At 41.9% G+C, this 20,386-nt stretch overlaps 4 protein-coding genes and 1 long non-coding RNA gene across 5 annotated transcripts; 2 read left to right on the top strand and 3 right to left on the bottom strand.

Annotated features, from left to right (window-relative positions):
* Positions 1 to 9: 9 nt before the first annotated feature.
* Positions 10 to 961, bottom strand: LOC129602304 (uncharacterized; the record flags this gene model as incomplete). Its single annotated transcript, XM_055501301.1, has 2 exons — positions 752 to 961; positions 10 to 447 (listed from the first exon to the last, which is right to left on the bottom strand). A coding segment is annotated over exon 2 (345 nt), but the record flags the coding sequence as incomplete, so codon positions are not given.
* A 2,748-nt stretch (positions 962 to 3,709) lies between these two features.
* LOC129602305 (uncharacterized) lies at positions 3,710 to 5,636 on the bottom strand. The gene is given in 5 exon segments (XM_055501302.1): positions 3,710 to 4,536; positions 5,257 to 5,502; positions 5,505 to 5,560; positions 5,562 to 5,597; positions 5,599 to 5,636. Coding segments are annotated over 5 exon segments (714 nt in total). The 3' UTR covers positions 3,710 to 4,198.
* A 6,400-nt stretch (positions 5,637 to 12,036) lies between these two features.
* LOC129602307 (uncharacterized) lies at positions 12,037 to 12,813 on the top strand. The gene is made up of 2 exons (XR_008692382.1): positions 12,037 to 12,076; positions 12,491 to 12,813. It is a non-coding gene; the product is annotated as an uncharacterized LOC129602307 (long non-coding RNA).
* On the top strand, positions 12,813 to 15,748 carry LOC129602303 (basic proline-rich protein-like). Its single transcript, XM_055501300.1, has 6 exons — positions 12,813 to 12,843; positions 13,080 to 13,548; positions 14,239 to 14,996; positions 15,057 to 15,267; positions 15,597 to 15,684; positions 15,734 to 15,748. The coding sequence occupies exons 1-6, from the start codon at positions 12,813 to 12,815 to the stop codon at positions 15,746 to 15,748; spliced, it is 1,572 nt and encodes a 523-aa protein (XP_055357275.1).
* Positions 15,745 to 20,217, bottom strand: LOC129602302 (uncharacterized). Its single transcript, XM_055501299.1, has 4 exons — positions 19,868 to 20,217; positions 19,686 to 19,735; positions 17,453 to 17,771; positions 15,745 to 15,868 (listed from the first exon to the last, which is right to left on the bottom strand). Exons 2-4 carry the CDS (start codon positions 19,723 to 19,725, stop codon positions 15,745 to 15,747), a joined length of 483 nt encoding a protein of 160 aa, XP_055357274.1. The 5' UTR covers positions 19,726 to 19,735; positions 19,868 to 20,217.
* Positions 20,218 to 20,386: the final 169 nt, after the last annotated feature.

Below are 20,386 nucleotides of genomic sequence, written 5' to 3'. Positions count from 1 at the left end.
TTTACTTACATCATCCGTCTCGGTGAGAAAGGAGAATTTGTGGTGGAGCGCCTTCTTCCGCTGGACGGCCTCCCCGGCCAGCGGCACCACGGGCACCGCCAGCTGCTGCTTCTTTTCCACCAGCTCCAGCCAGCTGTGGAGGACGGGGGCGCGGAAGGCCACCGCCCCCGGGGGCCGTCCCGTGCGGTGGTGCTCGTAAGCCTCTTCTTGGCTGAGGACCGGCACCCCCGCCGGCAGCACGGACAGGGGGACGCCGCGGCCACCGGGGGCGCGCTGGACGATGAGGGGCGTGGGCGTGTCGCGGGGCAGCCGCGGCGGGTGCGGGTGGCCGTCCGGCGACCGGCGCGGCTCCATGGCCACGCGCTGCTCCTGCACCACGAGGCCGGCCTGCAGCGCGTCGAACGCCGATTCCTCCTCCACGAAGACGACGATGCAGAAGCGCACCGCCTGCCAATTATATAATTACTTACTGTTCACGCAACGGGATTCTTATCGGCGCACCGCCAGGTCGCCGGCAAATAAATTACATAATTCCAAAATTAAATCAATTAATTCTGGCTGCGTTTTGCGCAAAGTATCTAAAATTTCCACACGGCACGCTTTGTACAAATTGATCCGATTCGGCGATTCGAAAATCGAGCGGATAGTGTTCGGCAATTTTCAGAAATAAATTATTAATGGTTGAAAAAATAATTCGGTTAGATCTGTTTCGAATTTTAGCTGCTACGTGATTAATCTAGCAAATACTTACACAAAATTATTACAAATGTGTTTAAATTAGTACAAATGCGAGTCACTTCTACAAAAAAGAAATCGGTACAAAAATAATTTTACAAGCACTCTGTAATCCGTAAACGAACCAGAAAAACCGAACAAGTACTAACACATCTTTGGCAATTTTTAAGAATTAAATTTTATTAATGGTTGAAGAAATAGATTCGGTTCGATCCGTCTGGAATAAACCTCACAAACGCAGAATTAATGCGTCATGCCATGTCATGTTACTTCACAAATCACAACTGCAGAGGTTGCCCATTTCTGTTTTTTCCATATCCCATCCATACCCCATTTTCTTACAGTTTTTCCCACCCATCTCCGTTTCATAATTTTTGGACCAGGCCCATTTTCTTCCATCCCCATTTCAGCGTCCCATTTTTTAAAAATAAAATTTAAACGTACAACCAAAAACTTACTTGACACCGGTTGGCGGAAAGCCGCGTTGGTAATCAGCTTTTTACACGACGCGTGAATTCAGCGCTGTTTTCGCCTAAATTTTCTTGATCGTACCATTTAAAATTATTACGATTTCGCGCGAAGCGCGAAGGTGTCGGGGGTTTTTGTGAAATTTGCCGGCATTTTTATCCTATTTCCTAAATTTCCCATTTCCGCCCATTTCTTCTTTTTCCCATCCATCTCCATCCATAAATACAGTTTTCCCATCCATACCATTTTAGTATAGAAAAATGGTAAATGGGGAAAAAATGGGATCCATTCCCATAAAAAAATGGAGATGGGCAACCTCTGAATTCACAAGTAATTATGTAATAATTAGGAAGCCAGGCACGACTACAAGAATAATTTCAAAAATAAATGAAAATAGATAAGCGACCAACAAGAAATGCACCGAATAATCGACTGCATTTGCATAATAATTGATTCATAATTTGCAAATCACCTGATCAATAATTATTAATAATTAATCCCTTTTTCAAATTAATCGAAGAAAAAACGTGCTAAAATACGCCTCAATTTACCACAATCCGCTTTCAGCGAGTAAAAATTATTTCCTAATTAAAAACAGGATTTACCAAAAACTGAACATTCAACGAAAGCCGACCAAAATAATGCTGTAATAAAAATCGTATTTTCGGAGCAAAATTTGAATTGCCAATTGGCACGTACGAAAATAATAAAATAATTCAAACGTTTGGCAAAAAATTATTTGCGGTGCTGCGCATGTTACCATAGTTGTAGCAGGGCCACAGACGCTATTATTAAAAAGTCGTTGGTTGGAGCAAATTCTCAAGAAAATTACGGTCATTTACCATGACAACCACCGCATCTCAAAAATGGCAAGAACAGCGGAAAACTATGGCAACACGGCCAATACCACATCACGCAAAATCGAGAACGGAAAATGGCGACGAAATTCGACCGAATAAAAAATGACTAATTAAATCAATAACTGAATTACTTCCACATTTTTTCAAGCAGATTATTTTTTTTAAAATCTACAAAAAAATGATAAATCCGTATTGGCAAAACTTACCCGCAGATTCCTCTTGATAATAATCTCCTGAATATTCCCGAGCAGCGTGAGACGCGCGGCCAGCTCGTTCAGCTCGATCTCGTCGGGCAGACAGGAATGAACAGCGAGCGCCGCAGTTCAGCGATCCTGCTGGCCGACAGCGCGGACGACGCAGACGGCGTCCAGGCCAACGACTCCCCTGTCTCAACCACCGCGCGGCCATCGCGCTGCGGGTCCGGGCCAAAACGCGGCCGGGAGGACGCTCCACAAACACACAAGATTCTCGTAAATAATGCGCTCAGCTACACAGTCAAACAGGGGATTTACCGGATACGCTGCGTCCATTGCTCTGCTGCTGCCGAGCAGCGTCAGCAGACGGGCCATTGACACCAGCGGCACGGGCCACGGCGGGCATCGGGGCATCCGGATTAAAAACTTAAAATTAAAAAAATAAAAGATAGATTTTAAACGGGAATATACGGCGGAATCTACGGAGACAAACTGGAAACGAGCCAACCGCGTCGGACAACAACAAAGACTGGCAGAACGGCGAACGTGTTTGCGTTCGGCCAGTGCACAAGTGGGGTAGGGGTAAACGCTGCGCGGGCCATGCTGTCTCCGTTGTACGCCTTCACACTGACGACGGCAGCCGGAAGTTGTGTACTGTGCATTCGCTATATGCGCTGCTTTTGTTGCTCCGTACTTTTTTGATGCGCAGGAATAAAAAATGCAAATTCATCTCGGTTTGGTGATATTAACTATTCTGAGCTACAAATCACGATGTTAATTTAAAGATTAATTAGAATTTAAATGCTAAAACCAAACAAAAATTCTGAACTGATTTCAGCGCTGTCAAGTGCCTGAATGCGACTCTTTCAGCGCTGTTCTCTGTGGGCAGCCTTCGGTTTGCAGTGTTACGTACTGGACATTCACTGTATGCGCCGCTTTAATTTTACCTGCATTTACCGATTTTATTTGCTCGTGAAAGCAGAAAAATCTGAAAAATGAGAAATGCTGATAAAATAAATATCGAAGCGCAAAAAATACGCAGGAAATAATTTCTCAATTATTTTTCGTAACGGTACCAGTTGTCAAATATGCGCTGTTAAAATCAAACCCAAATGATTCGCTAAAATGCCGCGATTTTAATTTTTTCCTCACAAATAAATGGTTTTTTTTGGGTTTTCGTTGTTGCTTATTTTGTACCATTATTTATTTGAAATCATGTAATTATCCGCAAAAAAACGGCAAATTTAGTTTTACTTTCTTAAAGCACCAGTACATCCAATTGATTAATTGCAGATCAGCAAATTCCAATTTTCCCCAATTTAAAATAAATTATTTCCCAATTTTTCTGCTATTAAATTCCTATGCTTTTATTGCCGTATTTACCACGAATAAATTCACCATTAATTTAATTGTACGCGTTTCCTATGGAATTACCGGAAAGCACACGCCACACACGAGAACTGGACTTTATCGAAGAAGAGAGAATAATACTAAGTTAAACCGAGCTCCTCTGTACACCAAGACTCAAAACTGCGTTCGGACAAAAAGAGAAACAGCCACGTATTCGTCAAAAACATCATATCTCCGAGCTACACACAGCGCAATAAGGAGCGCGTTTTTCCACAGACGTAACAAACAACCATGTCGCCAAGAATCATTTGTGCGTGCAGAAACACGTCTCCCACCCACCGCGGAGAGAGAGAGAAGATTTCTCTTTTTTGGTCAAGGCCGGAAAACGGAAATTCTATACGTAACAAACAACCGGTGCGGCTTCGTACAAACACGCACACGTACTACGAGAGGAATTCTTCAGCTCGAAAATAAAGCGCTAAACGGACATTATTATCAAAAAAATATAATGGAAGTTAAAAAACGACCCACGAGCTTAAACACGGATGATACGATGGGGGAGGATGCCTGGATGAAGAAGAAGGGGGTCCTCTAATAACCGCCACGGCCACCGCCGTCGTTCTCCGGACAGTTGCGGGAAATATGCCCCGACTGGCCGCACTTGTAGCACGAACGGTCCCCGCCGCCGCCGCCACCTCCCCGGCCGCCGCCGCCGCCATATCCCCCGCCGCCGCCGTATCCCCCGCTGCGGCCGCCATAGCCTCCGCCGCCGCCGCCACTGCCCCCGTCGTTCTCCGGGCAGTTACGCGAAATGTGGCCCGACTGGCCGCATTTGTAGCACGAGCGGTCGCCGCCGCCGCCGCCCCCTCCGCCACCGTAACCTCCACTGCGGCCTCCGTATCCCCCGCCGCCGCCACCATACCCGCCGCCTACACAAGACAACAACCACCGGTTGAGGCCACTGAGGACACCGGATGATGCACGTATTATCAACCAGAATAAATTCAGAAAGTATCTCCAGAATATCCCATCTCGTAACACGTTATCATTCACATTAACAAAGCGCTGAATAAGCGTAGAATAAATACTGATTAAATCGATCACCGGCTTGAGTTTTCATTCAAATTTTCTTCATCTTAAATTGATCAATTTTAGACGAATTTTCAAATGCAATAAAAAAATAATATTTTTAAAATTCCGGAATTGTTTAGATTTAATTTACCCGAACCATGAGAAATACGGCTAAAATATGTGCGTGGCCTAAGATTAATCTGACAAATTTTTATCGCAGCACCATGGGAAAATTAATCGATTTCACGGAAATTTTATGCGGAAGTCAGTACACGAAAATTAAGAAAAATTCGAAATTTGAATTTCTGAAATCCTACCCAAACAATTCAGCAATAAAATTACTGCACTACTGAATTATGACCAAAATAAAATCAACAGAAAATCGGCATTTAAATTGAATAAATTTAAAAAATAATTCTTCTTACGGGAAAAATTCGGCAATTAAATCATCAAAATGAATTCAAAATTGTGATTAAATAAATGTAATTTCAAAATCTGAACGGCTAAATATTAACTCGAAAATTTCACCGATAAATTCAATAAAAAATTCAAAAAAAATCGAATTTTCGGCAACTCACCGCCTCCGTAGCCGCCGCCACCGCCGTATCCTCCACGACGTCCCCCGCCGCTACGCTGGTCACGCGGCTTGGCCCAGGCCACACGCAGCTCGGATCCGCCCAGCTCCTGTCCGCTGACATTGCTGATGGCGTTCTCCGCATCACCCTGGTCCTCGAAGACCACAAAGCCGAAACGCGGCGAGTCGCTGTTAGTGGACATCCACAGGTCCTTGACGTTGCCCACCTTCTGGAAGGTCTGACGGACCTGTTTTCGCTCACCCTGTCGGCGATGCCGCCGACATGCAGCCGGAATCCACCCGACTTCATCCCGGGTCGGCGTACCCTGGAAGCTGCCGCCGCGGACCGAACGAACGTCCGCCACCAGAATAGTCGCTATCCATGGTTGGAATGCCTTGATCTCTACATACAAGCGTTCCACACCATCAGCATCCTGATCACATCGCAATTAAATTGAAAAAAGAACAGGGAAAGGAAAAAACATTGGGGAAATCCCATTATACGGCGGCGACCCAAGCCGTAATCTTCCTATCCCTTTCAAATTGAAATTTCGCAAAATCACTACAGTTACACGGAAAAATTTTGCTGATTAATTACCTTTAAACAGTCTGTGAATTTTCTATTACAAAATCAACGGGAAAAAGTCAACACAGCAGCGAGGAAATCGGTTTTCCGCGGAGGACCCACACGGATCACCGCGGCTCTCTACGCAGCAATCTACCACAAAAATAATTCTACAAACTTCAAATCCACGTACCTGAGATGGACTAGGAAGAAAACCGAAACTTCACACAAACAAGAATCACGGAAAACCACGAAGCAGCCCGATGGACGCTGCCAAAACCCCGAAAACCCGCACGAAACACGACGAACCGGCTTCTCCCGACGAGACAGCCCAACGCTTTTCGATTCAGTTGCTTGAAAATGAAAATGAAATGCCGTGTGCTGATGATGGCGTCGTCGCAGCCGCAACGAGGCAACTCGGTCGGCTACACGCGGGCGGAGAAATTGCCCCGGGTGTTGCGCGATAGTGTACGCCGTGCTGTGTACACGCAGCACGGCAGCCGCTGCGCATATCCACACGGAAGTCGGCGTACGAGCGTATGCGCACGTGTACAGTGCAGCCGCTTGTACGAATAGCGTGGCAGGATAACCGCAGCAGCCAATCAGAAGCGGCGGCTGGGCATTCAAATTTTCAGCCGCGAATCGGTATGCTGACTGCGCGGTCATACGCACTGAACAAAATTGCGTACACACTACACAATACACACACCACTTGTCTGATCATGAACCGGCCTGTTTTTCCGCGAAAACGCCGACTCGGATATTTTGAAAATGCGCGCGGCCATTTCGCAATCGCTGCCAAGTGCGGCATTGCACAACCATGTCCTGGCCATGGGAAACCGACAACGAAAGCCGATAATGAAGTGTATTGTGTAATCGGCACAATTGTTCTATTTGTGGGTTAATCGCTGGATATTATTGCCATTAATTGTGGACGTAGCCGTTACTTTCTACACTTCTGTGCGATGAAAATTTAAATTTACTAGGAATATTTTATTCTTTTATTTCAATTATTACTCACAAGTCAGTTGAGTACAACTGTTTTTTTAACATTTTAATTTTCATCGCACAGAACTGCAGAAATTAACAGCAAAGTCAGAAAAATTTTATTTAAAAAAACGTTATTGACTTCTGGGTAAATTTGGGACATTTTTGGTTAAATTAATTTTTTTTTATTTAGGAAATCGTAAATCATAATTTATTCAGGCAAAAATATTAATAAAATTATTATAATCTCTACGGTAAAACTAAATTACAGCACTGGTGTAAATAAAATAATAAAAAAAGAATTGTGCTCAGAGTGCTGCCATTTTGAACGCCGTACGAGTATACAAAAAAATTAACAGTTGAAACTGGAAAATTCGAAACAAATTTTTCCGATTGCTTTTGCAGATCGCAACACGGATTTCCAGTTTCTGCACGTGAACTTTTTATTTTTTAATTTATTTTACGTATTAAAACTAATAATGATTATTCTGGTTTCACAAATAATATTGTTTATTTTTCATTTTAATAATTATCTATTCTTCATACTAATTTTTATTTACATTATTTATTTTTTAATTTAACACAGTAATTATCTGCATCCAAAGTCTGAGCAGTTTGTGCAGCGGCAATGCTGTAAGCGTTACAGTTGGACGCAACACCGGCATGGCGGCAACAGTTGTCATGACTCATATTGGTCATTGCTCGAGTGCCGGCTCGAAAGTAACAATGCTAATAGTACGCAATAATGAAAAAATAGTAAACATAATTATTTATTATTATTAACAACTTTTTTCTGGCATTTTCTTCGGTCTTTTAGTGCTCTCATAAGCTACAATAAATAAAATAACTAAAAAATATTAATAAATAAAATAATAAATAAGTAACTAAAAATTATTGAATAATATGTGCCTATAAGAAATAAATTTTTATCAAATTACAGTTTGCTAGCAAATAACAATGACGGGCTACTTTCTTTCGTGATTTTGACCGTAGTATTGGCGTTTTTTTAATTTTAATTACACATTACCAACAATAAACTTTTTTTATTTTTTTTATTGGTGCATTTTTAAATTTTTGTTGCCGCTGCCATATGCAATAAGAATTTAACACAGTTTTTTACGAATTTTTATTGGAGTTGTTCCGAAAGTTAGATCATACTGCCACCGTTAAATACGTTTTGATTATTTTATTCGTGTTTTCTAATAATTTTATGGCACATTGTTGAGTGAAGACAGTAAAAAAAAATGTTCAAGTACAAGTAAATCTAACATGCATAAATGCCGAATAAATTGTGGACCGGAAGTGGTACCGCGCTATTTAAATTTGGATAATAATTTTAACAACAAAGTAATACTATGAAAAATGCAGAATGAAATTAAGGACCGGAAGTAGCAAGTACCACGAGATTAATCTTATTAAAAATATACATAATATCAGACGTACAACAAATTCTACTAACTACGTATCTTGTAAGCCCAAGAAAAACCCAGAATAAAATCAGAACAAACTTGTAGACCGGAAGTGGTAGTGCGTGATACATTTAGGTAATAAAAACTGCAAATCCCGGGATTAGATCCAAGTGTGTACTTGTGCCGGAAGTGTTACTGGATTGAGTGGATTATTAATAAGTTTTGCAGTTAATGAAGCAGATAAAATTAATATTAACGCACTGAAACTGCTCGGGAATTCCCTTTGGCGATTTGTACGTGTGCCGGCCGATTGTGTACTGCTGCAGATTCACACAGTTTGAGCACATGCTACTGGGTTTATGTTAATCTAATAATTTTTATTGTGCCGGCGAGATCTCATTCTTATCAAGGGAAGTGCCCGGTACATGGTGCCGCAAAAATATTAGAATACTCGTAGTGGTTTTCGTTCCTGCAGTACCTGCGCACGGCATTTGGTGCCATGTACCCGGGTACTTATACTATATCCGGTCGACACATGATATTTAATATTGTGCGTCTCTGACCGGCACTCATTGCAGCGAACAAGTAAGTTATAATATTATATATATTTTCCCTACTTATTTTGAACCGGCTATGTATCACGGTCCGGTTGTAGTTGCACTGTATCATACGTTCTGGGTTCAGTACTAGTACAAGTGTGGAATATTGTCAGTTTCCAGTTTTTATTAATTTTTTTTACCAGCTCGGTTTAATGCGTTTAATCGGTTTAATGCTATACGTACTCTTATCAAACGCTTATTTTACTGAGTAGTCTAACTAGTAAGTGATGCAATGTTTAATTTTATTGTTCAAATTTTAATTTAAAATTGAAACAGTTTTTTAATGTTTAAACTTTGAGTGTGATGTAGTGTGCCCGAGCCTGCCTTTTTGTTATTTGATGGCTGCTACCTGTTAAAACAATGCAGTGATGCAGTTACAGCAGTAGCACTTCCGGTTCACGAATTGCTCGGGATCTAGTGTATTACCGTATTTATTATGATAATATTAATAACATTAATAATAATAACATTAGCAATTTTGCGATTGCTGGTTCCGATCGTATCGTAGACTTTCAGTTATCTGCATGTGGACTGTTTCAATTTTTTCCCAACCTTTTAAAATTATTCTTAAGATTATTTCTAGTTTCATAGAAAACGATATTTATTTTCAATTATTATAATTATTTATGCTTTATTTTGAATAATTTTTATTCTTTGACTTCAACAATTACCGGCATGACAAATGCTGTCTGTTTGTGCTGCGGCATTAACAATAAAATAATTAATGAACGTACCTGTTTATTGCTACAAAATAACAATAATTACTTCATGCTTTTTCTGGCATATAGTTTCGGTTTTTGGTGTTCTTTTCTGCAGTTACTAAAAATATCCAAATATTAATTATTTGTTAGATTTAAGTTATTAATGAAACTTTAACTTAACAGGGCATAATTATCACGGGCTTTCTTCGCAATTTTTATTGGCATTTTTTATTTTTATAATGCATTGCTATTTGCTAATAAGAAAAAAATCGATTTAATTTTTCTATGGGTGATTTAAAATTTTGTCTTCATTGCCAGTTAAATACGTTTTCGTTTACAATATTATTAGAGTTTTTGTAATTTGTCAAACATACTGCCAACATCAAATTCATTTTATTTATTTTATTCAGGTTTTCTCATTATTTTACAGCATACCGTATTATTCAAATTTAAATAAATTTTACAGATCCCTTCCGCTAAAAAAAACTAGAAACAACCAACCCCTAGACCCGAAACGATAACGTAAGCTACATGAATGTCCTTAACTGAACAGCAACAATTTTTGTCAAAAATGAGTAAAATCAAATTTTCTTTTCCTGGCCAATCGTCAAACCCGCCTACTTTTCTGAAACAATTCCTAAAAAAATGAGACCTTTGTATATTGTCGGTTTAATTTAAGTTTCTGCAATGTTGAAAAACATTGCTCTTTCGGAAAAAAAAACATTGTTCTTTCGGATGTAATTAAAAGGATGACAATCAGGCATCGGACAAACGGACAATGCTGTCGCCGTCACCGGGGGGCGGTCGTGCAGTGGAGAGGAAGAAGCCGCCGCGTGTACTGAATGGCCACCGCAATCATCCGCTGCTCCACCAGGTGGTCCATTTTTAACCACTGCAATACCAAATTTTATTGTAGTTTTCTATTAGTGATTTATTTACATCGTTTTGTAGGCATTAAGTACTTCTTTCACAATTTTGGTTGGACGGGTAAATGGTTGAAGTCTGGTTGCATTTACAGAGCAGCAGCCGCTTTTCCGTGAATTGCACAAGTAGCTGCCACCTCACGCAGTTTGGGCGGGGCCGTCTTTGTAAGTACTGCAGCTAGCTGTGGATGGACATCAGGCAGTGCAATGGAGTCGCTGCACTCAGTGCACTGGTCCCTGGAGTTTTTTGCTTATCAGTTTACGATCTGATTTTAGAGCGACTGCTACTCTGCAAGCCAGCTGTGAACAAATCAACGACCGACTGTACACGGGTTATCTTTTTTCTGTTTTCCAAGAGTTTTGAAGTCGTGAACCGTTTCCCTGAATTGTTGCAAAGTGAGTGCGTTTGGCAGTTTCTGAATGGAACACGGTTTACCGTTTATTCATTTTATGGCCATCGATAAGTTATGCAGGATCTCTCTGACGGCACTATCTTCAAAAATCGAGTGTAGAGCTTTGTGGTTTCTCGGTTTCTCGCGCGTTTATTGGCTTGCGTTGCTGCGAAATGGTGTTATTAATCAGGGAATTTCAGGCGAAAATACTGAATAATCAAGCGAATGATATTGTGTGTTTGCAGGGATAGCTGGGTGTCATCAGTCGGAGGTTAGTGATTGGTTGTTTGAAACTCTTTCCTGATATGGCGGAGAAATCCTCATCCGACAGCAGCGAGTCCAGCGACATGCCCACCACGGAGGCCGGCGTCAGCGATCCACCTTCCTCTTCCTCTATCTTGGCCTTCTCCAGTGTCCACAATCAGCCAGCCCAGTGCAATTTCTAGAAACGAAATCAAGCCCGATCGGGGCACGAAACACTCTGGCCTATCCGGAGCATTTTCTGTTCCAGGATAATGGCATTTCCGGGCCAACGTATTGTGGGCCAGATCTGGTTCAGATTCGTGGGAAGAACTTGCCCAGCGTAGTGCTGAAATATTCTGGCCCAGAAAATCATAAATAATTACACAAATTCCAAGTTAAAAGCTAACAAAATTACATCAACAAAATTATTCAGCAAGTAATTAAATAAATATTATTACAATACAATGTACTGAAACATTTTGATGGACGATCTGAACTGCCTGCCGGGGTAGTTTGCTTTTCCCGCGCTTGAGGCGGTGCTACCGTTGCTGCAGTGTAGACGCACCATACTGTACTTATTACACATCAGTGTAGCGTGTTAGTGCTGGTAGTGATTGTTTCTGCAAATTGCAAACTTATAGCAATAAATTATAAACTGCTCTTCTCCCAAGTTCCCAACTTGATTTTTCTCAGACCTCTGTTTTTGCTTTACGGAATTGTTGTAATCACGAAGGCATTTTTGTATATATGAAACTTATAACGATTGCTCCTGGGAAATGGTTAAGATTGCTGTTTTTGCGCTGTGATTGTGTGAGTTAAGCCTTTGCTGTTGCAACGGTTAGTGGTTTTGCCAGCTCTCGACTTGCGTCAGTTCACTGATTGTCAAAAACCTCTTTTCCACTGAAGATCCAACTTGTCGAAGCCTCCCATGGTTTAGGATCAAGCATGGAAGTTCCGGAACATGTGAAATATTAGAAAATTAGAAAACAAGATGATCCCATGCAGGTGCGTGCGTTATAAGTACTTCGAATACAGTGTTGAGTATTAATATCAACATGCAAACATCAAAGATACTGTATATTTTATTTGCATTGGGAATTCTTTTTACTAAAGTTTTACTGATGCGACACGTTATTACCCTTGTTTTAAGTTTTAAATAATTAATTATTGTCGAACCTGTATTGAATTGTGGGTGTGAAGTTTTCGTTTGCGAAGAAAATCCAAATTGTTTGTAGTCCAATTTCATTAATTTCAAAATGCAATAAATTATTGATTAAAGGTAATAAAATCATTATTTTATTACATCATTATTTTATTATTATTGTTATCATTATTATTATTATTATCATTATTTTATTATTATAAAACCATTATTTTATTACTAATAAGTGGACTAATAAATATAATATTTAATTTCAGGATCTTGCGCATAAATTCTCCCTTTCCGATGAAAATTTTTCCCGAACGCCTGCCCGCTGCCAGCACGCGCATGAACCCACTGAAGCTGCGAAATATTTCCGAGGAGAAGAACTTGGGAGAGAAGTTGTATGCCATCAAGTCGGATGTGCCTTCGAGCAAAGCTGATGCGAATGTTAACTACGAAATTATTGAGCCGAAATATTGAGAAATGAATGTACATATAACCGCTGTGCATCCTGTTTTTCCATGTTTATGCCGTGATTAATGCAGACTTGTGATCAGTGCATGTGATGCGCTACAATAAATATTAATAAAGCCTATTATGTCACTTAATAATAAAGCTTCTAAGTCATGTAAAGCGTTGGATTTAAGTAAAATACAAAATAAAAAAGCAACTGAAATTCTAAATAAATTTAATGTTTGGACTGGGCCCGAACGCCGTTGCATATCGTGTTTAGATAGGCCCAGGCGGAACCAGAACTTGCTCAGAGTGGGTCTACAAATAGGCCTTCCGCCCGTTTGCCGGTAGGCCTGAGCTCTCTGGCCCGCACAATGGCACCTCGGACTTGAGCTTTCTGGTCCCGAACAGGGGAGTTTGACAGGCCCAAACAACCCTGTTCGGGTTACAGATTAGCACTGGGAGCCCTGGCCAGCGTCCCTCCCCACTCCCCGCGGCACGAGACCCCCACGGCCCGCACTGCTGTTCGCCAGGCGACGATCCTCGGAGGTCCGGTTTCCCCCCTGCGGCGCGCTCGCAGCCGCAGCCGCAGCCGCAGCCCTTCTCCCACGGGACCGCCTCGTCCGGCACCGAATGCCCCGGTTGCTGGGCGCGCCTCCACTGCTGGCCGGCCACCGCCGTCGGCCCCGACGCCATCGCCCTCTGAGCACGCCTCCTTCTATCCCGCGCAGCAGTCGGGCGGCGGGAACGCTGGGGCCGGCGTGCTCGGCGATCAGGGAATGCGCATGACGTCGGGATATCCGCCCGGGAGTGGGCCGGGACCGCAGCCGCTTCGCTCCACCCCGATGGAACCCTTCCCCGTTGCACAGGTGGACAACCGGTACGTGTACCAAATTTATGCAGTATAAATAATAATATAAAAAATGAATATTCGGCAGTTCGGTGAAGGTCGATTATACCGCTGTTCACGAGTAAATTTTCTTGGCTGCAGTACTGAATTTAAGATTATCATATTACGTGAGTGCCAGTTATAATTATTCGATTAATATTAATTATTCCGATTAATAATTAGAAGTTAATAATAATTAGAATAATTATTTCGATTATTTAATGTGTTGTTAAAAGATTTCATGAATTAGATTTGTTACCTTTTAACGTTAATTACTGTACTGGTACGACACGACTAGTATCGTTCGTGACTCGTATTACCGTGTAAAGTACGAGTACAATATTTATCAGAATTAATGTGCCTGATAAAGTACATTAAACTACATTTATACCGGATTGATGTTTCAATTAAACCGTTTCTTTCACCTTTACTTTTCGCACATTGACAGCAATTAAGACACGCGTACAGTAAATACCAGTGATACCGCGTAGCGACTGTCTGTTATGAAAATTAATAAATTCAAAGTCATTAACGAAATCAGTTGGTGAATTTATGCGTACTTACAAATTACGCTCCTTCATATACCTGCGTACAAATATATTCAGTTTCTCGTTGAGCAGACAGTTTTGCATATGTTCAGACATGCGAGTCATAATAAACTAGCGCAATTATTGCCATCAGGTCCGATCCGTTCCCCGGCCATCCAGGAAGCTCCCAGCCGACGGACGCTGTCCAGGTGGTACAGCGCCACTCCAGCCTGCGCCCCCGGACACCGGGCACCGATGTTCACCAAAATCCGGCTGGTCGAGGGCCGCCCCGAATGGAGACCCAGGCCGCTCCCTCATCATCCGGCTATTTCCAGTTTGGGCGCGCTTTCGGCGGCCCGTCGCCGACCTCGGCCCCGCCCCCGCCGACCCGGTTCTTCCCGGATATCCGCGGTCAGATCCGTCCGTATCCGGCCTCGGCGCACCCCCCTATCATGCTGGTGACACAGGGAACTCCACGTCCTCCGGAACCGCCTCCGCCAGGTGTGATCCTGGGCGGACCGCCGGTCCCGCCTCCCTTTCTGTGGGCACCGCCAGCAATGCCTCCGCTGATGTGGCCACCGCCGGCACTGCCTCTCTTCCAGTGGGCGCTGCTTCCCAACCTGCGCGGACCGCCCGCGGCGCCTCCCATCCTGCGCGGACCGCCCGCGGCGCCTCCCATCCTGCGCGGACCGCCCGCGGCGCCTCCCATCCTGCGCGGACCGCCCGCGGCGCCTCCCATCTTGCGCGGACAACCGGTACAGGGACGGATGCAGGGGGCGCCCCCGGGTGGTCTGCCGCCAGGTGCCGGTGGTGGCGCGCGCCAACGTCTCCCCGGCGTCCAACCTCCGGCCAATCCCGCGGTTCCCGGTGGTCCGCTGGAGTTGCCCCGACAGGACTTAGAATTTCAGATCAGTAAGTCCTGCAGTGCTTGTTGTAATGACCGGCACGTGTTAAAGTGTCATTGGTTTGTAGACGAACAGGAAGCGGCTGATTTTCTTATGGACCGCAATAGACATGTAAACGAGCTGATTCAGCGCTTCCGTCTGCACGTTTTGGATGATCAGATTGGGCAGATTACCGCTCCCAATTTATGGTTTCCCACAGAATCAGGATTATTCCGTATCCGCATCCAGCCCCTTCCGGGACTTCGCGACATTCCCAAAGCCATGGGCAACAAAAGACAGTAAGTACAGTCAAAGCATGTTTCTTAAGCAAGTTTGCGCTGCAGCTGCGATTAATCCGAGATTTATTGTGTTGGGCTATTTGTGCATACTGCGGCGCGCTACGCCACGGATGAGATAATCAGATAACTGAGCCGCGACGGAAGGAGGCGCAGGTTTCATTTACAATGTGTGCTTAAGCATTAGAAGCCAGTGCACTACAATCGTACTGCCGTATACGACATATGTTTAGTGTTCCCGTAAACCCAACGTGTACTGACACCTTACAATAATGTAAGCTACATTTCGTCAGTGATGTGTACGTGTGCAGCTGATGTATGTTTGTTTGCAGAACGTTCAATAATGAAGGAAATGGCATTTCATACCTGCAGCCTAATGCGATTGTGGACGAGCGGTTGTATCAGAATAGTGTGGCGTGCGTCCGTGCCGCTCCAGGTATAACCAGCAGTGATATCTGGGATTTTTCAGCTGTTATTCTGCTAGCCATTCTGACCGTTTTTACTGTTTTTCTTAGAATCTCCAGTGATTATCCCGCAGTTTTTGGACCAAAACATGTTAGAAGAGGACGAAGTGGCGGAAATGGATGTGGATGCGGAAGTTTTTCTGTAAAGAACGACGGTAAGCCAACATCCATGTTTTATCCGGTTACTGATTTTATTTATACTGGTTGCTTAATTTATTAGTTGTACAGACATGGCTTAACGTTATTTCAATTTTAATGGTAATAATCCTCTGATGATTATCACAACAATTTAGCAATTATTCCGGAATGTGGTTTGTTTTATCTGGTGTAGTAAATATGCGTGCTGAGTTTTTTTCATATTTTAATCGTTAATTATCACTTGATAATTAATAATAATTTTCGCATAATGGGTACCCGATACAGCGGAAAACAAGTACTTTCGCAGTTAGTTGGGAATCTGGTTTGTTTATTTCGTGTAGTTTACGTAGTAGGTGCGGAGTATTTGGATTTTAATCCTTACTCATTAACCGATAATTAGTAAATATTTCTGCATAATAATTACCCGATTGTTTTTAATAAATACGAGGAATTTAGCAATATTTCCGGAACGTGTTTTATTTTTTACAATTAAATTTGTGCGATGAAATTTTTTTTTTATTTAATCGTTAATAATTACCTGATAATTACGTAGTAATCGTTGTTACATAATAATTACCAGATAATTATTTCCAAATGATTTAGCAATTATTCTAAGGAAAAATGTGTTTTTCTCGCTGTTACTTTTTACTTTAGTTTCCTTTACTTTACTTTCCCTTTATTTCTCTCTTATAAAATACATTATTTTATAGCATTTTGAGTTTTTCTGGCTTTATTATGGATAATTAATTTTTCTCGCCCTCTCTTTTTCACGTCGTTGTGAATTTCTATTTTTCGATAATTATTGCATCCCGATCGAGCGCCAAAATTGCTATTTCAGAAATGAATTTTTAATTGATATTTACTTCTGTTAAAAGTCGGATTAAATTGAAATCATCAGGAGTTTCTAAATTTCTTATTGAGCTATGATCAAGGACATTGTTTTCTTAGTGTTAATTGTGGCTTTTTTGTTGCAGCGCCATTGAACTGCGGAAGGATTTGAGCGGGCGTTAATTAACAGAATTAATTTCTCAAGTCTAGAATTCGAAAATTCGTCTCGACTGTGGTTATTAAACGTCAACAGAATCTGTGTATGGATCTTTTTCCGACTGTGTTATAATATTTTTTTAGTACTGGACGGTGTTTTTATGGATGTTTTTAGATCTAGCGGGAAGGTTTATTTTTTTGACTGGCGTATTCTTTAAAAGGGGCTGTGGTTTTTTTGTTCCATGTTGTATACGGCATGCGAAGCGTACACATTGCCGTCATAAAACGTTACTAAGAAAAATACTGTCGTGGCTGTTTTCATGGTCAGTCGGCGATAAATGATACCCTCGTTGGTCCGTTACTTAACGAATGTAACGGTGTACGCTTCAGCGTACAATTATTATGATCGTGGAAAATCTGCTGTTTGCGTACGGAATAAAATAGCGATTTTTGGAAAAAAAGTAAACTTGGCTATACATACAGAAGATAATCGGATAAATACGCGATAAAAATTCAAGAAAAAAACACCAAAAATCAATTTCCTATTGAAGCGAATCTCTCGCGTAACTATTGTGCTGAAACAGTTGAAAATGCGTTCTTACTGGAGATCATTCGAGGACTCCTCGGCGGCGAGGAAGATGCAGAGCCGCTCCGTCTCGACGGCGTTGTGGAGGAGCGTGAGGCGGAAGTGCAGGTCCACCGGCCGCCCGGCAGTCTCGGCGATTCGCTCGGCCACCTGGCACTCCAGCCGCCACTGCTCCTCCAGACCCAGCAGCGTCCCCGGCCGCTTCTGCAGCACGGCCTTGCGGTAGGTGCGCCGGTTCAGCCAGGTGCGCTGCTGCAGGCGGCACTCCAATTCCTCCACAATCCGCCCGATCTGCTGAAAACGCCGCGTTTCGCAGCTGATGCTGGCCACGCCATCTGCAGCATGGAAAACAAAACAATGCACACTCAACAGTCCGCCTTATTCAATTAATCAAATTATTTTATTCAAGAACTTTGTAAGAAAAAATAAATTCATAGAACAATCTCCAGAAAATATATCTGTCAAGAAAATTAGGAATTCACGAATAATGCAGCAACATTTGATATTTACAAAAAACCTGCTAGCCATCTGGCGAAGGAACATCCAAGACAAATTTAACTTCGCGATTTTTTTCCTCGAGCGCCAATAATTTATTCAAAATTAAACAAAAAGGTTCAGAAAGTTCAAACTGCAAAAAAATTATTAAAACATTATTTTTTAATACAACTCAGAGCTTGCATAGTTCATAAACTACATAATCGAAAAACAGCAAGCAATTAAATTATTTATTAAACGGTATAAAATATGCAGAGAACATTCAAGAAAAATGATGCCCAAACTTACATTTCCACAACAAGATCTGCAAACCTGCACCCAATAATAAGCAGTAAATTGCAAAAATAGCATACTAAAAAGACATAAAATAATAAAAATAATTTGTACGAAAACGGACAGAAATACAGACTCGAGTAATAAATGCAAATAAATCGGCTTAAAAATCAATTAATAGAGAAAAACTTTTCAGTTCACCGTTGGCCGCCTGCAGCGGGCAATCACACAAATCAGCCACTAATAGTTAGCAGCAAATTAGAAAAATATTACACTAACAAACATAAATCATTAAAAATAACTTACGAAAAAATAGTAATTAAATGCAAATAAATCAGTTTAGAAAATCAGTTATTGGAGGAAAAAGGTCACAATCTCCGCTGGCAACCTGGAGCGGGCAGTCGCACAAATTACCCACCAATAATAGGCAGTAAATTACAAATGTAATGTACCACAAAAACATAAATTAGTAAAATTAATGCATGAAAAAATTACTAGTACCAAAATAAATCTGAATTAATTGGCCTACTAGAATCAATTAATGAAGAAAAAAATGTCGCACTCACCGCTGGCCACCTGGAGCGGGCAGTCGCACAAATTACCCCCCAATAATAGGCAGTAAATTACAAATGTAATGTACCACAAAAACATAAATCAGTAAAATTAATGCATGAAAAAATTACTAGTACCAAAACAAATCTAAATTAATTGGCCTACTAAAATCAACTAATGAAGAAAAAAATGTCGCACTCACCGCTTGCCACCTGGAGCGGGCAGTCGCACAAATTACCCACCAATAATAAGCAGTAAATTACAAAAGTACTGTACTACAAAAACATAAATTAGTAAAATTAATGCATGAAAAAATTACTAGTACCAAAACAAATCTAAATTAATTGGCCTACTAAAATCAACTAATGAAGAAAAAAATGTCGCACTCACCGCTTGCCACCTGGAGCGGGCAGTCGCACAAATTACCCACCAATAATAAGCAGTAAATTACAAAAGTACTGTACTACAAAAACATACATTATTAAAATCAGTGCATAAGAAAATGACCAAAATAAAACTAATTTAATTGGTTCAGAAAATCGATTAATGGAGAAAAAATGTCACACTCACCGCTGGCCACCTGGAGCGGGCAGTCGCACAAATTACCCACCAATAATAAGCAGTAAATTACAAAAGTAATGTACTACAAAAACATAAATTATTAAAATCAGTGCATAAGAAAATGACCAAGATAAAACTAATTTAATTGGTTCAGAAAATCGATTAATGGAGAAAAAATGTCACACTCACCGCTGGCCACCTGGAGCGGGTAGTCGCACAAATTATCCACCAATAATAAGCAGTAAATTACAAAAGTAATGTACTACAAAAACGTACATTATTAAAATCAGTGCATACACAAATGACCAAAATAAAACTAATTTAATTGGTTCAGAAAATCCATTGCTGGAGAAGAAAATGTCACTCACCGCTGGCCACCTGGAGCGGGAAGTCGCACAAATTAGCCATCAATGATAAGCTGTAAATTACAAAAGTGATAAGCTACAAAAACGTAAATCATTAAAACCATTTAATGAGAAAATGATTAGAAATAAATGCAAAGAAACTGGTTCAGATAACCAATTAATGGCAAAAGCAAATTCCAACTTACCCTTGGCCGCCTGCAGGGGGCAGTCACATTGAGGAACTTCACCATCCTCCGGCGCACCAACTCCGTGACCTGGGGCGCCCATTGGTCAAAAGGAATCGCGGCGGCGCCGGTCCACAGCTGCAGCATGACGGGCGACGGCGCCACATATTCGTGCTACGTTTCCAGCAGCTGGAGAAGGTTCAGAGCGCGCAGGTGGAAGACGGCGACTTCCTCCCACAGCCAGCGCAGCAGCACCACGAAAGTAGTCAGCGAGACGCTCTTGGCGATGTTTTGCAAGAGATCGAAGGGGTGCTGCAGGTTCACGTAGCGGCATTCGAAGGGGTCGCCGGCTGGCGGTAGGGCGCTGCGGAAATCGCTCAAGGGGACCACTTCGTCGCTCCAGCGCCGCACCGCCGTCGTGGGGAAGGAGAAGGTGGAGTAATACTCGGGAAATCCAGTAATAAATCCGCTCCAACACAGCGAATGTACAATATATAAATAACTTTAGCTAATAATGTGCAGTTAAATAAATAATTAGTA

The sequence above is a fragment of the Paramacrobiotus metropolitanus genome, unplaced genomic scaffold, assembly GCF_019649055.1.
Source record: "Paramacrobiotus metropolitanus isolate TYO unplaced genomic scaffold, Prichtersi_v1.0 Parri_scaffold0000391, whole genome shotgun sequence".
Classification (NCBI taxonomy): Eukaryota; Metazoa; Tardigrada; class Eutardigrada; order Parachela; family Macrobiotidae; genus Paramacrobiotus; species Paramacrobiotus metropolitanus.
Note: the sequence above shows the minus strand (reverse complement) of the source record. Positions and strands in the feature narration are given on the sequence as shown.

Excerpts from the sequence above, each read along its gene's own strand:
- LOC129602303 (XM_055501300.1), top strand. The coding sequence starts at position 12,813 with ATGTCACTTAATAATAAAGCTTCTAAGTCAT. Across the intron at positions 12,844-13,079 it reads TAATAAAGCTTCTAAGTCAT|GGGAGTTTGACAGGCCCAAA; the intron begins GTAAAGCGTTGG and ends GGTCCCGAACAG. Across the intron at positions 13,549-14,238 it reads GTTGCACAGGTGGACAACCG|GTCCGATCCGTTCCCCGGCC; the intron begins GTACGTGTACCA and ends TATTGCCATCAG.
- LOC129602302 (XM_055501299.1), bottom strand. The coding sequence starts at position 19,725 with ATGGCTAATTTGTGCGACTTCCCGCTCCAGGTGGCCAGCG. Across the intron at positions 17,772-19,685 it reads CCCGCTCCAGGTGGCCAGCG|ATGGCGTGGCCAGCATCAGC; the intron begins GTGAGTGACATT and ends TCCATGCTGCAG. Across the intron at positions 15,869-17,452 it reads GAGTCCTCGAATGATCTCCA|AAAAACTTCCGCATCCACAT; the intron begins GTAAGAACGCAT and ends CGTTCTTTACAG.